Source organism: Stenella coeruleoalba (assembly GCF_951394435.1).
Source record: "Stenella coeruleoalba genome assembly, chromosome: 9".
NCBI lineage: Eukaryota > Metazoa > Chordata > Mammalia > Artiodactyla > Delphinidae > Stenella > Stenella coeruleoalba.
The window spans coordinates 29237530-29255602 of NC_137155.1; the positions used below are offsets into that span (position 1 = coordinate 29237530).

At 44.8% G+C, this 18073-nt stretch overlaps 1 protein-coding gene across 3 annotated transcripts in view; it reads right to left on the minus strand.

Moving 5' to 3' along the window:
- ELAPOR2 (endosome-lysosome associated apoptosis and autophagy regulator family member 2) overlaps positions 1–16569 on the minus strand; it is a 267850-nt gene extending 251281 nt beyond the window's left edge. For all 3 annotated transcript variants that reach the window (XR_013829782.1, XR_013829783.1, XM_079931571.1), the window contains exon 1: positions 16169–16569. Coding sequence is in view for 1 of the 3 variants with exons in the window: in XM_079931571.1 (XP_079787697.1) it covers positions 16169–16357 (189 nt within the window). In the remaining 2 variants the exon portion in view is untranslated. The remainder of the gene's footprint in view (positions 1–16168) is intronic.
- Positions 16570–18073: the final 1504 nt, after the last annotated feature.

Genomic DNA, 18073 nt, shown 5'->3' on the forward strand with positions numbered 1-18073 from the left:
CGTGCCTTACAGCAGAAGTTGGTCTAGGGACGTTGCACAGACACCTCATCCCAGAGGCAAGAGGACTAATGGTCACGCACACAGCTGTGTGGGTTAAACTCAGTGGAATAGGGAGCTCCCCTGGTGAAGACACATGCAACACTAACAACTGCCCTGGAGGAGATGGTGGATTTCTGAAACACAGGAAAAGGGGATTAATATCTTGAGAAAAAGGAACAGTCTGAAAATGACTGACTAAAGGAGAAAAAAATCATAAATAGCTGCTTGGTGTACCTTAGTAAGATTCAGTACATAGTCTCTTGAAAGCAGCTGTAGAGAGCTGTAAGTACAGACCAGTTCTGTGTAGGCAGAGTGGAAGGCAGTGGGGTTCTGTGGGGTTCAATGAGGTCTCTGGAGAGAAATACATCCGAGCCTCATGGCTCACTAGCTTTGTCATCTTTTGCAAGTTATTAATTGCCTTTCACCTTCAGTTTCCTCATCTCTAAAAGCAGAGGCATGGATTGCTGTGAGGGTTACTGTTTTTTTTTTTTTTTTTAATTATTCTTGCAAGATGATTCTTTTCTTTCTTAAATTTATTTATTTATTTATTTATTTTTTTACTGTGTTGGGTCTTCGTTGCTGCACGTGGGCTTTCTCTAGTTGTGGCAAGCGGGGGCTGCTCTTTGCTGTGTTGTGCGGGCTTCTCACTGTGGTGGTTTCTCTTTCTGCGAGCACTGGCTCTAGGCATGCGGGCTTCAGTAGTTGTGGCACACGGGCTCAGTAGTTCTGGTGCGCAGGCTCTAAAGAGCAGACCCAGTAGTTGTGGCACACGGGTTCAGTTGCTCCACGGCATGTAGGATCTTCCCAGACCAGGGCTCGAACCCGTGTGCCCTGCATTGGCAGGCAGATTCTTAACCACTGCACCACCAGGGAAGCCCGGGATTACTGTTAATATAAAGTGTTTTACACATTTAATTGCTCAATAAATGGCACTTGTTATCAAGAAAATCAAAGTTAATTAACTGACAAAATACTAGAATTAACAAGGCTGCTTTGTAAGAGACTAGGTATGCAGTTAATTTTCAAAACACAATGGCTTTTCAACACAGGGAAAAATCAAAAGGTAAAATGGTAGGGAAACTGCCACAGAAAACAGTAACAAAAAAATAGGTATACAAAGACTGTGCTGGTGAAAAACACAGAATGCTTCAAACACTGAAGCAGATTCTACCTTCAAATATGAAAATAATACTGTAAAGATGACATTTTTTTCCCAAATAAATGAAGAGATTTAACAGAATCCAAAAGAAAATTCCAGGGAGAATTTTTTTTTAAATTTTTCAAAATTATTCTAAAGTTGAACTGGAAGACTAAAAGGAGTGAAAACAGCTAAGAAATCCTGGAAAGAAAAGCAAAAGTATTGTATAAAATCATATTATAAAACTCTGTGAGCGGGCTTCCCTGGTGGCGCGGTGGTTGAGAGTCCGCCTGCCGATGCAGGGGACACGGGTTCATGCCCCGGTCCGGGAAGATCCCACATGCCGCGGAGCGGCTGGGCCCGTGGGCCATGGTCACTGAGCCTGCACGTCTGGAGCCTGTGCTCCGCAGCGGGAGAGGCCACAACAGTGAGAGGCCCGCGTACCGCAAAAAAACAAACAAACAAAAACTCTGTGAGCAATCTTGGTACAAAAAAATCAATAGATATAAAGTAGCCCAAAAGATGTCAAATAAATGTCTGTGTGTCTATATAATACGCCATATGTTATACATAGAATAGATTATAAAGAATATATATGTGTGTATATATGTGTGTGTGCATATATACACACAAACACACACACACACACATACGATAGATGGTATAGAAAACAAATCAGTGGAGAAAGGATGGATTATGGGTTGTTTGAACACTATTTGTGAAAACGGGCTATTCAGAAAATAAAGTCCAAGGTCTACCTGACAACAAGCACTGAATAAAATTCTACATGAATTAAAATGTGGGAATAAGTTCACAGCATACTGTTAAATGCAAAAAAAAAAAAAATTATCAAACTGTATATACAGAATAGTCCCATTTTGTCAACATACATGTAAATTCATAATGAAATATATGCTAAGATATCTGATATATGTGATAGAGGCAGTAGAGCCAGATGGTTAAGAGTGTGGACACTGCAGGGGTTAGCTGGGGCTCACAGTAATTTAACCATGCAACAAGTATTAGGACTGAGCTCATCAGAGTCTGGAGGACTGGGTAAGTGAGTTAATACATGAAATGCCTTTAAACTGTACCTGGCTATTCCTCTTTTTATATGTTATTCCTATTACAAATACTAAGATATTGAGTGGTGTGCTTATTCAGTGCAATTAAGGGTGGTTTTATTACTTCACTTTTCTAAAATGCACATATGGCTGGTGGCGCAGTGGTTAAGAATCCGCCTGCCAATGCAGGGGACACAGGTTCAAGCCCTGGTCCAGGAAGATCCCACATGCTGTGGAGCAACTAAGCCCATGCGCCACAACTACTGAGCCTGCGCTCTAGAGCCCGCGAGCCACAACTACTGAGCCCGTGTGCCACAAATACTGAAGCCCGCGTGCCTTGAGCCCATGCTCCGCAACAAGAGAAGCCATCACAATGAGAAGCCCGTGCACCGCAACGAAGAGAAGGCCCTGCTCGCTCTCCGGAACTAGAGAAAGCCCGCACATGGCAATGAAGACCCAACGCAGCCAAAAATAAATAAATAAAATAAATAAATTTATTTTAAAAAATAAATAAAATGCACATATACTGCTTTTCATTTTAAAAAGGTCAAAAGTGAAACCATAAAAAAAATGTTAGAGCAAGTGATGTTAGCATTTATCTGCTGTTTAGCTAGCGAAGCCCTTGCTAGGGTACCAAGCTCAGATCTACTTAAGCATCTACTGATTATCTGGGCTTGAGTTATCTCCTAGTATGCTTTATTGATAGGCCCAAGAATTATCATAGTGCAGTCTGTGCTAAACTTACATTTCAAATGGCCAATTCCTCCCATTCTCAATTTTAGAATGTTAAATATCAAAGGGCATTGCTTTATGTTTACGATGTAGCAATCCTAGAATACAGTGCTAAGGATGACAGATTAAGAAAGAATGTGCCCTAAGATTAAATCACCAAGGAGAAAGATTTATCTTCTCACCTGTTACAGGAGGAATGTGTATACATTCATTGAACTGCCCCTTAAATCTACCACAGTAATATAGGCACAGTGCAGTAAACAGTTCTGACTCCGGACAGCAGTGACCCAGGACAGCAGTCTGTCCCAACAAAACAGGAACCTTGCAACTTTCAGAGTTCAAAGCAGCAGCACGTGGCTCTACAGATATAAAACATCTTCTTGGACGAACTAAATTCTTCTTTCTTCTATTACCCACTAACCCTACCTAATCTTGTCCTCTAAATGAGCATTATACCAATGCCCCTTAAGCAAGATTGCACTTACTGTTATTTGAAGCTCGCTATTACGGTCCCCTTAAGTCTTCTTCAAGCTAAACAGCCTCAGTTCCTTTGATCAGTCCTCAGGTATTTGGAGATACTCTCAAAATAGTTCATCTTCCTAATTCACACCTTAAACCAAAATCTCCCTATTTCAATGTCCCTCTTCAAATATTGCACCTAAGTTGTATTACTGACCTGTTAAGTGTCCACTTTCTATGAGCCAAGCACTCTGCTCATATTAATAGAAATTAGGAACCCTCCCACCAGCCCATCATTGCTTTTAGCAGCTACAGGACATCTGTGGCTTCAAAATTACTTTTAAGCAAGAATTCCTCACCTTATGCTTGAACATCTGAATTTCAGAACCAAAAAGGACAGACTACATTTTGAACAATTATGTTTGCCCATTATTCTAACCTCTTGCAATCATTTGAATCCCAGTTCTGCTTTCCAACTCATTAGGCATCTTTCCCAGCTTTCTGACTTGACAAAATTTGGTTAAGCCTTCTCAAAACCAAACTACTGATTCAATAGTAAAAGCAGAACAGTAACAGGACGGAGAGTAGATACTAAGACCAAAGGTATTACATTGGAAAACTTCCTTCAGCTTAGCATCAAGTCCTTAACTTAATAACCTCAGGGTACATTTGTTCAAATATCCAACACTCTGCCTAGTTATATCATCACTCAGCACATACTTCTGCATCTTGTCCACAAGGATATGATATTTCTAATGCCTAACCGAACACCAAGAATCACGTGTCTGGATCATACTGCAGATTTACTGGTCACCTATCCCTTCGACCCTCAGCCAGTTTCTGTGCTATCATTCTCTCCTGGTCGTGCCTTTCCAGTCTCATTCTCAATCGTTTCTTGCTCTGCTCGCCTCTTAAATGCTGGTGTTTCCCTGAGGCCTCTCCTCAACACGTGGTGCCTCACAGCCTAGATGACCCCATCAACACCACTGGCTTCAACTACCTCTTATGTGCCCCTGGCTCCCAAGTCACCTCTTGGTTACGCTTCCGAACATCCACCTGTCTCTGGGAGAGCACTTTAAACTCAGGATGCCAATAATGAACTCATCCTCTTTCTTCCAGCAGCCTCATTCACTTCCTAAATTTTCAGTCTCAATGAAAGGCAGAGCGTCTACCAAGCGGCCCAAGGCAAAAACCCTAGAAGTCGGGTAGACTGAAATTTATCACTCAGCTGTCAAATCCATCACCTAACCTAACCCCATTCTGTCCTTTGCTTAGCTCTGACATTTCTTTCTTCCCCGTGAGAGAGGCAACATCCCCTAACTGATCTTCCTGTCTCCAGTATTACTCCCCTTTTATATCCCTCCACTCGCAAACAGAATAATCTGATGTCAGTGGTCCCCAAAGCTTTTCTCACAAAACCCTCAGTCTCTACCTTCCTCATAATCTAGCCATCTCTTGCCATTGTCACCCAAGCGCCTTCACTCTAGCCCGTGAAATGGTCCTATGATTTAATTCCTCTGTGCAGTCATACAATCGGTTTTCTTTGACCGAGATAGGCTGGCCTCTATGCATCCTGTAAAGCACTTCTGGAAATCTTTCCAAACTCAGCTCAAACAGCACCTTCTCTGAGACCAGGGCTCCTTAGTGGGATGCAGTCCCTCCCTCTGTGCTTCTATAAAACTCTGTCCGGGCTTCCCTGGCGGCGCAGTGGTTGAGAGTCCGCCTGCCGATGCAGGGGACACGGGTTCGTGCCCCGGTCCGGGAGGATCCCACATGCCGCGGAGCTGCTGGGCCCGTGAGCCGTGGCCGCTGAGCCTGCGCGTCCGGAGCCTGTGCTCCGCAACGGGATAGGCCACAGCAGTGAGAGGCCCGCGTACCGTAAAAAAAAAAAAAAAACTCTGTCCACAACTCCACCACAGCACTTAACCCATCTCTACTATAATCATAGACTTCCGTATTATTAGTTTACCTATGAGAGAAATACATGACCTGAACTCATTAAATGCCACAGGAACAAATTAACATATGAATGGCCACTGAAAAAGAAGTAACAGAATGAAGTAGGGCTGTCTTGAAATTTCAGAAGCACACTCTTAGAACAAAGACTCAACCGAAGTCCGAGAATTCTTGATCCCTTTGCAGTTGCTTCACGATTTTTCTTAGCCAATCACATGAAAGACTTCATATATTATATATATTATATGTAAGTGAAAACACCTAAACAGAAATTCCACAGAAAGTGAAATACAAAAAGCTAAGTCACATAAAAAATACTGACCCTCAGCAGTGATTAAAGAAATGTAAATTACACCAGTGAGATAGCATTTTCCACCATCAAATTAATATTAATAAATAAGTTTTTCACAGACATAGAAAACAAACTTATGGTTACCAAATGGGAAAGGGGGGAAAGGATAAATTAGGAGTTTGGGATTAACATATGCATACTACTATATACAAAATAGATAACCAACGAGAACCTACTGTATAGCACAGGGAACTATACTCAATATTTTGTAATAATCTATAAGGGAAGAAAATCTGAAAAAAATATTTTTTCATATACAAAAATAAATAAAATACATACATATATACATATATAAAAAAGATACATACATACATAACAAAACTGTAAATCAACTATATACATCAATTAAAAAATTAGTAAATAAATAAATTTTTAAAATAAATAAATAACACTTTTCACTGTTGGCTAGGGTATAGCTCATATTTTTCAACCTAAGATTTCTGCTTCAATTTTATCTTCAAGAATCAGAAATTCAGACAACATTCTGTGTTGCTGCTTATGATGACCTTTTTATACTACAAAGAATTCAAAACAATCTAAGTGCCCAAAATTAAATTTACTCATTCATTCAACACAGTGCCAGGCACTGTTTGAGGTGGTAGGGATACAGTAGCTTATTTAAAAAAAGAAACAGGAAAGGAGGAAGGGAAGGGGGGGAAGGGAGGATGGATGGATGGATGGATGGTTGGATGGATGGAAGGATGGAAGGATGGAAGGAAGGAAGGAAGGAAGGAAGGAAGGAAGGAAAGGAGGGAGGAGGGATTGCCTTGTTTTTATGGATCTTTGCTGAGAGTGGGCTCATAAAAGCAAATTATCAATAACTAATTTAAATGTATATTATGATGGATGCTGAAAAGTACTACGGAGAAAAACAAAAGCATGAAATGGGGATAGACAGGAAGAGGCTGCAATTTCAAGGAGGTGGCTATCTTATGAAAAGATGACAACTGAATAGAAACCTTAAGGACATGAGGGAGAAAGGCAAGCAGATACCTGAGAAGAGAGCTGCAGGCAGAGGAAAGAACCAGGGCAGAAACCCTGAGAAAGAGCTTCCATAACACGTTCTGGAAAGAACAAGGAGACCGGGGAGGCTGAAGCAGAGTGAAGAACAGGGGGAGCAGTAAGATGACATTCGAGGCTTAAAGGAGGCCAGATCATGTTGGGCCTGCAAGCCACCATCAGAGCTTTGGTTCTGAACCAGGCCTTAGAAGAGCTCTGAGCAAAAGATAACAGCTTTTGACTTATGTTTAATGGGACCTCTTGACTGCTCTGCTGAACTCTAACTGGAGATCAAGATGGAAAGTTACAGCCATAATCCAGGCAAGATACTATGGCGCTGTGGCCCAGACGGTACAGGCCAAGGGGTGAGAAGTTCTGACTCTGGCTATTTCGAAGGCAGAGACGAGAGAGTTTGCTACTAGACTGGATATAAGACATGGGAGAAAAAGAAGTCAGGGAGAGTCCAGAGTTTGAGACTTGAGTTACTGGAAGGGAGGACTTGGCATTTAAGGAAATGGGGAAGACCACACTGGAGTCGGCTTGGGGCAGTGGCAGGAGCTTGGTTTTGGACGTGACAGGTTTGAGGTACTTATCCAGGCGGAGTCGTCGAGGCTGTGCTTGTCAGGAAGCCACGGGATGGTCCACGCAGGAGATATACATTTGAGAGTGGTCCATATGCAGATGGTATTTAAAACCAAGAGACTGGATGACATCACCAAAAGTGTGAGGAGTCAGGGTGACAGAAAAGATAGGACGGTTAAGGATTGAGGCAGGGAATCCTCCATGTAAAGAAGTCAGGGAGACGAGGCAGAACCGGCAGAGTGGAGCAAGAGAAAAACCAGGAGAGCATGGTGTGCTTGAAGCCAAGTGAACGTTTCAGCAGTGACGAACGGTCAGCTGGGTCCAGTGTTCTAATAAGGCAGGGAAAGGGGAGGAATGACAGCTGGACTTAGCAAAGAGGAGGTCATTGTTGACCTAAAAGAGCATTTTCAGTGAAAGGCTGAAGTGAATGGCTCGTAAGTAAACAATGGCAGATATTCAAATCATGCTATATTTTGCAATATATCACGTATTAAAATATTTCATAAATATTACCAAAATACTTATAAAGAAACATTAATGTCATTGGGAAATGCTTACAATAAGAGGAAAAGATACAACTTATCCATAAAATAAGCACTCCCTCATGGTTTTTAAAAAGGAAAAAATAGGGCTTCCCTGGTGGCGCAGTGGTTGAGAGTCCGCCTGCTGATGCAGGGGACACGGGTTCGTGCCCCGGTCCGGGAAGATCCCACATGCCGTGGAGCAGCTGGGCCCGTGAGCCATGGCCGCTGAGCCTGCACTCCGGAGCCTGTGCTCCGCAACGGGAGAGGCCACAACAGTGAGAGGTCCGCATACCGCAAAGAAAAAAAAAAAAAAAGGAAAAACTATATAGGTAGGAAATGTGCTGAAACATTAAATGCAAGATATCCTTAAGTGGAAGAATTAGAACTGACATTTCTTTTTTTTATACCTTTGCTCCTCTGAACTCTTCACAATGCACAACTTCCATCGTTAGAAAAAATACGCCTATAAAATGCTTTTGCCAGTAAATAAATTTTCCTACCCACATCCCAGTCCTTTCACACCTCAATCCATCCCCTTAGAAACAGTGTTCTTAGCTTACACAAGAATAATAATATATGGCAGTGCATTAAAATTTACAAAGCATCTTCAAATACATTAGCTTGATCCTTACAGCAACTCTCATGGGGGTAAGGCAGAAGTTACTATCTCCACCTGCAGACGCAGAAAGACTCAAAGAGGTTCATTTGCTCAAGGCCACACAGGGCTCAGATAGGAATAAGTTCTTCAGTGACCTTCAAGACTACTTCTACTATAACAAGGAGATGCTTTGCAGTTGGAGCAAAATGTAAACAGTCCTCCCCCATAAGTAACAAACACTGGAAAACATTTACCAAGAAGGTTAGCCATACCCTCTTAATATTACCATGTTTTCTATTCTAATGTCTATCTCAGAGAGAGGTACTTAATCATTTCCATGTTCGCTTCTTTCCTCAGGCTGTAAGCTCCTAGAGAGGGGTGACCATATCCTCTGCATCCTGTGTTATCACCAGCATCTTGCCTCTTACCTGGCGTATAGAGGATAGTTGAGTAGCGCTTGCTGATGTGCTTCATGGTTGGGGGAGGAGCTCAAGCTCCATTTGATGGGATTATTTTAGGAGTTTCTAACATGCCCTGCAGAAGCAGGAAGTCAGAAAGGGTTACAGTTGAAGGAATTTTAGCAATAAAACAGGTGTTTCACACAACTAAACTGTATCCCTCACTTTATACCTAGGGCAGTGGTCTCCAACTCCAGCATGCCTTCTAATCAAGCCCCTGGAGAGCTGGCTGTGACAGACTGCTGGGCCTCAATCCCAGAGTTTCTGATTCAGGAGCGTGTGTACGGGGCCTAAGAACTTGCATTTCTAACAACTGCCTGGGGAATGTTGACAGTCCTGGTCTTAGGATCACACTTTGAGAACCACTGACGAAGGGAAAAAAACCTCATAAAAGTGAAGTTTTGAACAAGTTAAATAGTATCCTGAACTCCAGAGCCATAAATTGACTTGAGAATAAACTTCAATATATTCTGATCACTGGGCTTTTGTTTCAGAGTCTTCAATCTGGTACAATTAAGAGAAGGTGTCAGATATGGGGATATATGTATATGTATAGATGATTCACTTTGTTATAAAGCAGAAACTAACACACCATTGTTAAGCAATTATACTCCAATGAAGATGTTTAAAAAAAAAGAGAGAGAAGTTGTCAATTAGGATTAAATGCATTATAAAGATCAATTCCTTTCTATAGCTGAAAAAAGTGGAAACCACTCACTCTGTATTTTCAAGGCAGTGATTCGTGCTCCCAGAGAAGAGGACCTGCACCTTACTCATTTTTAAAACCCCCAAAATGCCTTAAACAAAAAGACAGTTAATCACTGCTTGCTGAATAGGATGAAATTCCTACCCTAATGAGTCTATTATGTGTTGGGTGGGGTGAGGGGCAGGTGTTCAGAGCCTCTGGTAAGGCATGCGGCACCTTTGAGTGACTTAGAAAATGGTACCCCCTCTGGGCACTGGCTGGATTCCAGCTCTTACGTGACCCCACAGGTGGGTACCACTCACCCAGCTATACAGGGCGGGCCTGCATGTGCAAAAGCCTTTGTAGGACAGTGTATGGCTGCCCAAGAGCAAACAATGGGCTGGGACTGGGAACCAGGGAAGAGAAGAGAACATCTGTCTCTTTCCCTGGAAAGGTTAGAGGAAGTTAGAGGAACTGACCTAGGCCAAAAGGCTTCCTCTGGATGAGGCGTTCTAAAGCCACCACACACAACCTCCTACTCATGCTTTGGGTCTTAGCTTAAACATCTTTTCCTTGGGAACCCCTCCCACCCCAACCAGACTAAAAAGGCTATACACGCCGACTGCACACAGTTCCCATCACAGAGCTTATGACAGATGGAATCACCTGATAGGTGGTGTTGTTTTGAGTTTGCCCACATGAGATTATACAGCTCAGTATGGGGAAGGACCACACATTTTATTCAACATTTTAGTGCTAGCACCTGGTACACGAGTACCTAATAAACATGTGTTTAATGTTGAAATATTACATATAACTTCAATTAAGAAAGGCAAAAAGGGATAAGAATTAGCCACGGTTTCTTCCTGGGGAAGGAAAAGGCCACCAAAATTTAACTGGTGTTTTCTGACAAGCAAGAATTACTCTAAGATTCAAGGCACTGCCGAGGAATACACTCTAATAGGAATATGTGCCACTCTATACTATGCTCTGCTATTTCCATCCCCTGCGCTAAAATATGACACTTCACAGATCTGTCAACTCTTGGTTTTACATTGTAAATATTGATGGTGTGAATACTTGCTCACATTTGCCTAAAACATGAGAAATGGTTCTGAGCATAAGAACTTGAAATGGAAAATTCACCTTCACAAGCATGACAGGCAAGATTAATTATGTTAACGGCTTGAAAACAGAGGCCAAGTCCTAACTTCTGCAGCAACAGTGTGGCTTTCGAATCTCTAACCCCTTAACCCACAGCCCAGGACCTTCAGAGACTTCCTGCAGAAAGGCTAAAGGTTACTTCTCAGCTATGCCCATCAAAGTCTAAAACAGAAGATATGACCATTTACAAGTCTACTGACTTATGTGGACACGGAAGACCCAAATTCTCACCAAATCTCGGAAGGTTATATTAATAAAATCTACTCTATCCCTACTGCCTCACCCCCCAGTTAATACCTCCACAGGAACTACTGGGGCGTTAAGAATCAGGGAGCTAACTGTCAAACTCAAGCTTGTCTCTTCAGGTCTCATCTCATTCGAATTTCTTGACCACTGACAACACAACCAACCCCTTTCTTCATCAAAGGCGTTTCTCCCTTTCCCCATAACTACACTGTTGCATTTCCCTGAAACTTGCCATTCCTTACATGTCACCTCTGTGGGCTGCTTGGTTCCTGCCCCATTTAATGTTGGTAAAAACCCAAGTTCTATCTTTCATCCTTTGTCCTCACTCCCTGGATGATCCCATCCAATCCAGCAGTGTCAACCTTGCCTTTCATTCAAGTGATTCCTGTATCTCCGCACCGGCCCAGACCGTGCCCTGAGCCAACTGGATCTGCTACCTAACTGCTTACTGAACTCTCTAGAAGTCAGCTCTCTGGAACCAAGCTCCTTATCTCATCTTCCTCACAGAGGGTGCAGGTACCATCCTCTAGACAAGGCAGAACCTTCCATTCCCTCAGCCTCCACATCCACCCACTGTCAATTCTAACATCATCCCTCTTTTCCATTTTCACTGCTGCTCATCAACTGAGGTTCTGTCATCCTTTACCTGCACTCTTACAATTGCTCCCGGCAGGTCTCACCTCTTTCTATTTCCCACCCCTCTCATGTGACCTCCATACTGTTGCTGAACTAAAGTATATTGCATTACTCCTGATTCTTTTTTTTTTTTGCGGTACGCGGGCCTCTCACTGTTGTGACCTCTCCCGTTGCGGAGCACAGGCTCCGGACACGCAGGCTCAGCGGCCATGGCTCACGGGCCCAGCCGCTCCACGGCACGTGGGATCTTCCCGGACCGGGGCACGAACCCGTGTCCCCTGCATCGGCAGGCAGACTCTCAACCACTGTGCCACCAGGGAAGCCCACTCCTGATTCTTAAATCCTTCTATTGCTCCCTATCACCTACCAAATGAAGACCAGCTTCTTATCATGACAGAAGGTCCCCTATGATCAGGGTTCCGCCTGCCTCTCAGCCTCATATCTCATTAAGCTCCTTGTAGCACGCAGCACTCCAGTTATAACTAGTTACAGCATAGCTGTTCTGTGCTTCTGCCATTTTCAACCTCTGCTCTACGTCAGAAATATCTTTCCCCCAAACCAGCGCAACCTCACATCTGACCCTTGTTTTCTTGGCAAATTCCTACCCGTCTTTCCAGGCTCACTCACCTCCTCTACAGGGTCGTTTCTCATCCTCCCCACTAGACTTATGGCCCCCTTTTGCTCTCATAGCACCAAATCACTTCACTGCAAATGTTAGTTTACATATCTGGCTCATCCTTAGCCAACTAAATTTTATTTTTTAATCTGTAATTTCTCATCAGCTGACATTTCACCTGGCACATAGTTTAAGCTCAGTAACTGTGGAATGAAAACTGTTGGCAAAGCAAGTCATCATTGAATCAAGATTCAGAGAGACCAATAGAATCACATTACGCAGGACTGTAGAGAAGTGCACTAAGAATCAAGCTAGTTTGTGATTTAATTTTCCAAATTTAAATAATGCATACATAATCCACTTAGTTCTGTTCTTTTCATGCACTTCTCTCTCACGCAGTCTATCTTATAATACCTTACTCCAACTCTGATTCATCTGTTGGCTTTTATCCTTCTTTTCCTCTGGCAGCCCCATTAAGTCCTCTTCTTCAATGAGTCAAAAATTCCATTGCATTCAACTCTTGGATAAGCCTATCCTCTGAACCTCTGAAGTCTCATTGTAGACCCTTCCTGAAACATCAGGATCTAGGTCTGCTAATCTAGCAATCATCAAATCTCATATGTGTGTGTGTGTGTGTGTGTGTGTGTGTGTAATTTATTTTCCTTTAACTTATCTTCATCCATCTTATCCTCACAATAGAGACAGGCAGGTCCCTTTTTATTACTATCATTTTACAAGTGAAAAGTAGATACCCAGAGGATATTTATCCTTCATAAGTTCCCCCATAAACAGTTTGAAGAAAATTCTGTACTTTCTGATATCCAGTCCTCATTTTTTTTTTTTTTTTTTTGCTTAAATACCATTTATCAAAGTCACATCCTATTGTTGTCCTTCAACCGCTGGCACACTGACTGTACTTTTATTGCCGTCTCCCCTTCCTGTTTGTGCTTGCATGTCCACCCTGCTGACTGTATCCCCAGCTGAGCCTTCCAAAGTAATCATTTTTCTTCCCTTTTCAGCTCCATAATCCAATGACTTTGACAAAGGAAGCTGTATTATATTTGAGTTTCACCCCAGAGTCCAATCCTCTGCAAAGAATCTAAGGGAAACTTTACCCACATCCCAGCTGTCTTTTGGAAGGGCCTCTTTTCTAAACTCAGGCAATCATAACTAGATTTCTCCCAGGCCAATTTTCTCTGCTTCTAGTCCTTCCCCTTTTGCTGCTTCCCGCCAAAACCAGGCAAGGAAAATGAGAGTCCCTGTAACTTAGTTAAACGTGATTACTTTTATAAAAATACTGATAAATGAGGACGAGACTAAAACTACTGGCAGCAATGAGGCTTAGAATTACCTGCGGATTTTCCCTTCAACACCCTCTCCTGTTATTAAGAGTTGGCTTTGGGCTTCCCTGGTGGCGCAATGGCTGAGAGTTCGCCTGCCAATGCAAGGGACACAGGTTCGTGTCCCGATCCGGGAAGATCCCACGTGCTGCGGAGCGGCTCGGCCCATGAGCCATGGCCGCTGAACCTGCGCGTCCGGAGCCTGTGCTCCACAACGGGAGAAGCCACAACAGTAAGAAGCCCACATACCAGGGGGGGGGAAAAAAAAAGAGTTGGCTTTAGTTTCCAGCCTCAGAACCCTCACTTTCACGGTTTTCGCTGTCCTCCCCTCCACGTGGTGCTGTCCCTTACGTGGGGCATTGTAAGGGCATTCATGTCCTTTTCTGTTACTAAAGAGGGGAAAGGGATACACCGGCAGGAGTGGGCACCAGAGAGTTATTTTAACTATGTCTTAGCTCACAGGAGTTTGGCCCACATTTCCATAGCTGTATCTCAGAGGAAGGACCCTCCCTACCGGTAAGCAGAAGCAGACCCTTACCCTCAACACCTGAAAAACACCTGCCCTTCTCACATTCCTCTTAAAAACAGAGAGGAACAATGATCAACTCTGTTAATTAGCTCAGTGGGTTAGACGGGATGCCCAGAAGCAGATTCAGCCCCTTGGCCCCTCCTATGTCCAAAGGAACCTCTAACTCTCCATCATCTTCCAACTGTTTGTCAGTCATAAGGAAGAATATAACTGGATCTGTGCATCACCTTTCTAAAAACACAACTAGCCACACACAGGCTCCAGAGCATCCTCCCATATATTTTATTTATTTCCATAAATTCAAAATTGAAACCTCAAGGAACTGAGTCGCATGCAATTTCTAAAGTCAGTACAATTAATTGAACACAGCCTTCCAGAACCTTCTGCCATCTCCCTGCCTCTGGTTTCAAGATTTGTCTCGGGTGGCAGAGTCTTACTCCATTCTGCCTGGGTATACAGGGGTAGAACATGTGCTCACCTAAAGGATCAGTCTAGCTATAGTGGCCAAGCATCACCCCCACTGGCCCTGACTTTCACCTGCTTCAAGTAGAGTCTCCAATACTAAGAATTAATTTTACAAGAATCTTAAGACTTTTCACTTCAGGAAAAAAAAAATAGGTTTTGCATATTGGGACTGGGGGCTGGAGGCAAGGTTTTAAGTTTGTCCTGTTACTATTCAGTCTGAAGATGCCCAAGAAGCAGCATTCTGTGGAAGAATGGACTATTCCCAGGTGATAGGAGAATACAGATTAAACAACTAATTATACTAATAAACTCTGAAATTAAACACAGCTGTTCACTGAGTGCTTGCCCTGATTTCCCCAATTATAACACTATTGTGTGCTCGCACACATGCCTTTGATCTGATTCCCTTTCATTTCAGTCTGTCCTGGGACTGAGACCATGGGAGAGGAAGGTGAAATCCATGGATGATGGACGATGTCTAGAACGCGGATATTCTATAATTCAAGCCTGGGTGAAATTCAAAAGTGACACAAAGGAACAAGGTCTGGTCTTGTTTCCCAGAGGGGCTATTAGCTAACCCATTTTTGCTATGTTAAATTAAAATGACCCATCACCCTGATTCTTAGCAATCTCCCTAAAAACCATAACCACTCCTCATATCCTCCCCAACATGATCACTCAAAGTAGGTCAGAAATGTTGCTTCCTTCCCCTCACTGATTTTCATTAAGAGGATGCACTTTCTGGAACACTAAAGGGAAAGATAAACACCCAATACAAGTACCAATGACACCCCTTGTAGATTTTTGGCATTGTTAAGTCCAGTTCCCCTAAAAGCAGGGAAAAAAAATCACATCACCTATAATTTACCTTTCTTGGCTATATATCAACAATAATCTCAAACTTTAAAACACACAGTAGCAATGCTTCATCCCAGGTGATGAACATCTCCCAAAAGGAGCATATTCACTCTGTCTTTTCTAATTTCCTAGATCACCAACCCACCTCTTCCCTAAATACTTTTTTCTTCCTAATTCACATCCACGTTTTGCCAGAAGGATGCCAAGTGACACCACACACTGGCTTAGCAAGTCCCCAGGGCCTCATCTGGAAGCTGAGAGCAGGGGAAGAGGAGGAAGGGGTTTGTACACACTGGGGAGTGGAGGGAGGGGGAGGGGAGCGGGACGCCCTCGGCGGACGTATCTGGCTCTCTGGAAAAGCTGTGAAGTGAAGGGTCTCCAAATCCCACTGGCGAAGCTTCCCCAGTCCCCTGCCCTTGCTGAAAGCTCTCCCTCGGCCCCAGGTCCTCAAGCCTGGCACTCCAAGACGGCGCCGCAAAGTCCTTCAGAGCCCTCAAAACACCAGGAGCGCGAAACGCACCCCCCAAAAGCCAGCAAAGCCACACACCCTCTCTCGGCCAGCTTCCCGGGGCGGGTAACTTCATCCCTGGAAACAAACGAAAAGCACGGTCCTCCAAGGAAGGAAAGAGGCAGAGAGCAGTAAACGGGCACGACCCTCACCCCACATCTCCCGCGCCCTCCTCGCCCCTCCCCCTCAAACTCCAGGTAAAAGACCAGGTGCGGCTCACCTCCAGGCAAGGAGGAAGCGGGCGGCCGGCGGAGGAGGGCAGGTCCCCAGCCCAGGCCGCTTGACAGCCGGCGAGCGCCCAACAGCAGATCCAGGCGGGGCTCCAGGGAGGCGAGAGCCCGCAGCGGGGAGCCCCGGCCGGCCGCCCCCGGCCCCTCCCCCGCGTCGGCCCCGGGCGGAGGAGCAGCATCTCCGTCCCGCTGAGGTCGGCCCGCCGGCCGGCAAGAAGGCAGCCTCCCCGAGTGGGGCGCGCTCCGGCTCCCGGACCGCGAGTGCTGCGCGCTCGGCTCGCCACTCGCTCGTCCCCTGCCCGGCTGCCCGCTGTCAGCTCTGCTGCGCTCGCGGCCCGGGCGGCCGGCGCCCGTGCTCCCGTCACGCCGGAGGGAGGGACCGCGGGGCGCGGGCGCGGCGCGGGGGCGGGACGCGGGGCGGGGATGCGGGAGCCCTGGAGCAGGTGGCGCGGGCGGGGCTGCGGCCCTGCCCGGCGGCTCCTGCGGGGCTGAGCGGCCCCCGGGGGAGGTGAAGGGGGGGAGCCTCATGACGCGAGAGAGGCCGGGGTGCCCTCGTGGTGTCTCCCGTCCCCAGTCCCCTTGGCCCACCAGGAGGGGCTCTCCGGGGGAGCGGGGGAAGCCAGAGTAAAATCCAGGACATCAGGACATTGTTTTCCGGCGGCGGGTGTTTAAAATGTTCCTACTTCCCGCGTCACACACAAACACACGGATGCGCCCCAGGAGCATCCCTTCGTAAGGATCCAAGCTAGCTGACGTCAGGCCGAATTTTGGGGTGATTAGGATTTGCATGAAATGGCGAGGAAGAAAGGGGGAATGAAATTTAGATGCAGTTTGTGACTCCGTTTTCTCACCTATTTTATGAAAATAATTACAATACCTAACCCATAAGGTTATTATGAGGATTAAATAAGTTGATGCACGTAAAACCCTTGAAGAATGCCTGTCAAGCAGTAGATGTGGTGCTTATTGAAAGTAGTAGTAACTGTAATTATTGCTACTGTTGGTGTTACTTCATGGGGATAACATGTAAACTTGGGCAAGTTAAGTCCTTTTATTTCCGCAGGAAGCAGGTTCTCCATTTGTACAATGACTGGGGTGGTCTTCATTTTTTCTTTCATTCAAAAATATACTGATCCGGGTGGTAGGCACCAAGTGGTAAGCCAGATGAACATTAAGCCTTCGTTACTGTCAGGGGTCTCAAGGGTCCCTTCGTCTAAAATTCTGTGAATGGGTGAGTTATCCTGTTGTTCAAAAGGAGCACCCGAATTTCTGATAATTATGCACCTGGAGAAATCGACCTAGCAGATCCAGTATAAGTTGACTTGAATTTGTCCGTGGCACGGTCTCTAACGTCCTTTTATTTCTTTTTATTTATTTATTTATTTATTTTTGGCTGCATTGGGTCTTCGTTGCTGTGAGCAGGCTTTCTCTAGTTGCGGCGAGCAGGGGCTACTCTTCCTTGCAGTGCGGGGACTTCTCACTGCCGTGGCTTCTCTTTGTTGCAGAGCGCGAGCTCTAGGGGCGCAGGCTTCAGTAGTTGTGGCGCACAGACTTAGTTGCTCCGCGCCAAGTGGGATCTTCCCGGACCAAGGCTCGAACCTGTGTCCCCTGCATTGGCAGGCGGATTCTTAACCACTGCAACACCAAGGAAGTCTCTCTAATGTCCTTTTAATAAACATTTACACGTGAAATGTGAAAGTTCTTTTCTCTCTCTCCCTCTCTCTCAATCTCTCTCCCCTGTCTTGTGTGTTCTGATTATAACAGTAATGCATGTTTACTGTAAACACTTTGGAAAATATTGAAGACTATCGGGAAGAATATAAAAATCACTTGGGATCCCACCACCCAAATATGACACTGTTAGCGGTATTAGCATGTTGAGGAATTTCCTTCCT